The sequence below is a fragment of the Condylura cristata genome, unplaced genomic scaffold, assembly GCF_000260355.1.
Source record: "Condylura cristata isolate star-nosed mole 26May11 unplaced genomic scaffold, ConCri1.0 scaffold00022, whole genome shotgun sequence".
NCBI lineage: Eukaryota > Metazoa > Chordata > Mammalia > Eulipotyphla > Talpidae > Condylura > Condylura cristata.
The window spans coordinates 37176754-37177887 of record NW_004567123.1 but is presented as its reverse complement, the minus strand read 5'-3'; the positions used below and the strand labels follow the sequence as shown (position 1 = coordinate 37177887).

At 72.2% G+C, this 1134-nt stretch overlaps 1 protein-coding gene across 1 annotated transcript; it reads left to right on the top strand.

The window, feature by feature from the left end:
• Positions 1-6: 6 nt before the first annotated feature.
• Positions 7-1133, top strand: EEF1A2 (eukaryotic translation elongation factor 1 alpha 2; the record flags this gene model as incomplete). Its single annotated transcript, XM_004687106.2, has 2 exons — positions 7-158; positions 972-1133. Coding segments are annotated over exons 1-2 (306 nt in total), but the record flags the coding sequence as incomplete, so codon positions are not given.
• Position 1134: the final 1 nt, after the last annotated feature.

Sequence of the window (1134 nt, the reverse complement as noted above, 5' to 3'; positions counted from 1 at the left end):
CCCCACCCTGCATAATGGGGAAGGAGAAGACCCACATCAACATCGTGGTCATCGGCCACGTGGACTCGGGCAAGTCCACCACCACGGGCCACCTCATCTACAAGTGCGGGGGCATCGACAAGAGGACCATCGAGAAGTTTGAGAAGGAGGCGGCCGAGGTCAGTGGGGGCGGCCAGCTGACCCCCGCGCCAGGGCTTGAGGCGCCCGGAGCGTGGACGCGCAGCTGGGGAGCCTGGGCTTGCCGGTGCAGGCGGCGGCCTGGAGGGGCTCTGCCCTGCCCGGGCGGGGGGGCCTGCTCCTTGAGCAGAGTCCCGGGCCTGGGGGCTGCGGCCCCTGGCCTGAGGACTGGCCGGAGGGCACTGCCCCCCAGGGCCAGGGCCGGGCAGGGCAGCTATTAATAGCCGGCTGGCAGGCGCCCGCCGTCCGCTCCATTTTGAGCCGGGGGGGAGGGCGCCTGTCCAGGGCGGCACAGGCGGGTTCCGGCCTGGGGGCGCGGAGTGGCCGGCCGGCCTGCCTCGGGCGTCTTTGCCCCCAGTTCCAGGAGGCGTCCTCAGGGGAGGGGCTGGGGACTCCCACCTGGACACCGGGACTGGCCTGCGGGCCTGCTGGGGTGTGGGGGGCCTGCAGCCACCCTGGGCAGCGCCGGCCCTGGGCCCAACCCTGGCAGCGCTCCCAGTATGGGGGTCTCACTGGCTTCCTGCCAGCCGCCCGCTGCCCTCCTGGTGGGGGAGGGGTGGCCCGGAGCGCCCCCGAGGCCCAGCGCAGGAAGCTGGAGAGCCAGGGCCTTCCCTGCACGGCGCCTCCCTTTCTGGGGTCCCGCGGGCTCTGCTGGGGCCGGGGCCGGGGCTGCGGGGCCAGCTGGGGCCTGGGGCGTCGTGGCCAGCCTGCAGCCGGGACCCCGTGCTCGCCACCCACGGTGGCAGGGCTGGACCTGGGCGCTGAGCCGGCCCTGAGCCACGCCCGCCCCCTAGATGGGCAAGGGCTCCTTCAAGTACGCCTGGGTGCTGGACAAGCTGAAGGCGGAGCGGGAGCGCGGCATCACCATCGACATCTCCCTCTGGAAGTTTGAGACCACCAAGTACTACATCACCATCATCGACGCCCCCGGCCACCGCGACTTCATCAAGAACATGA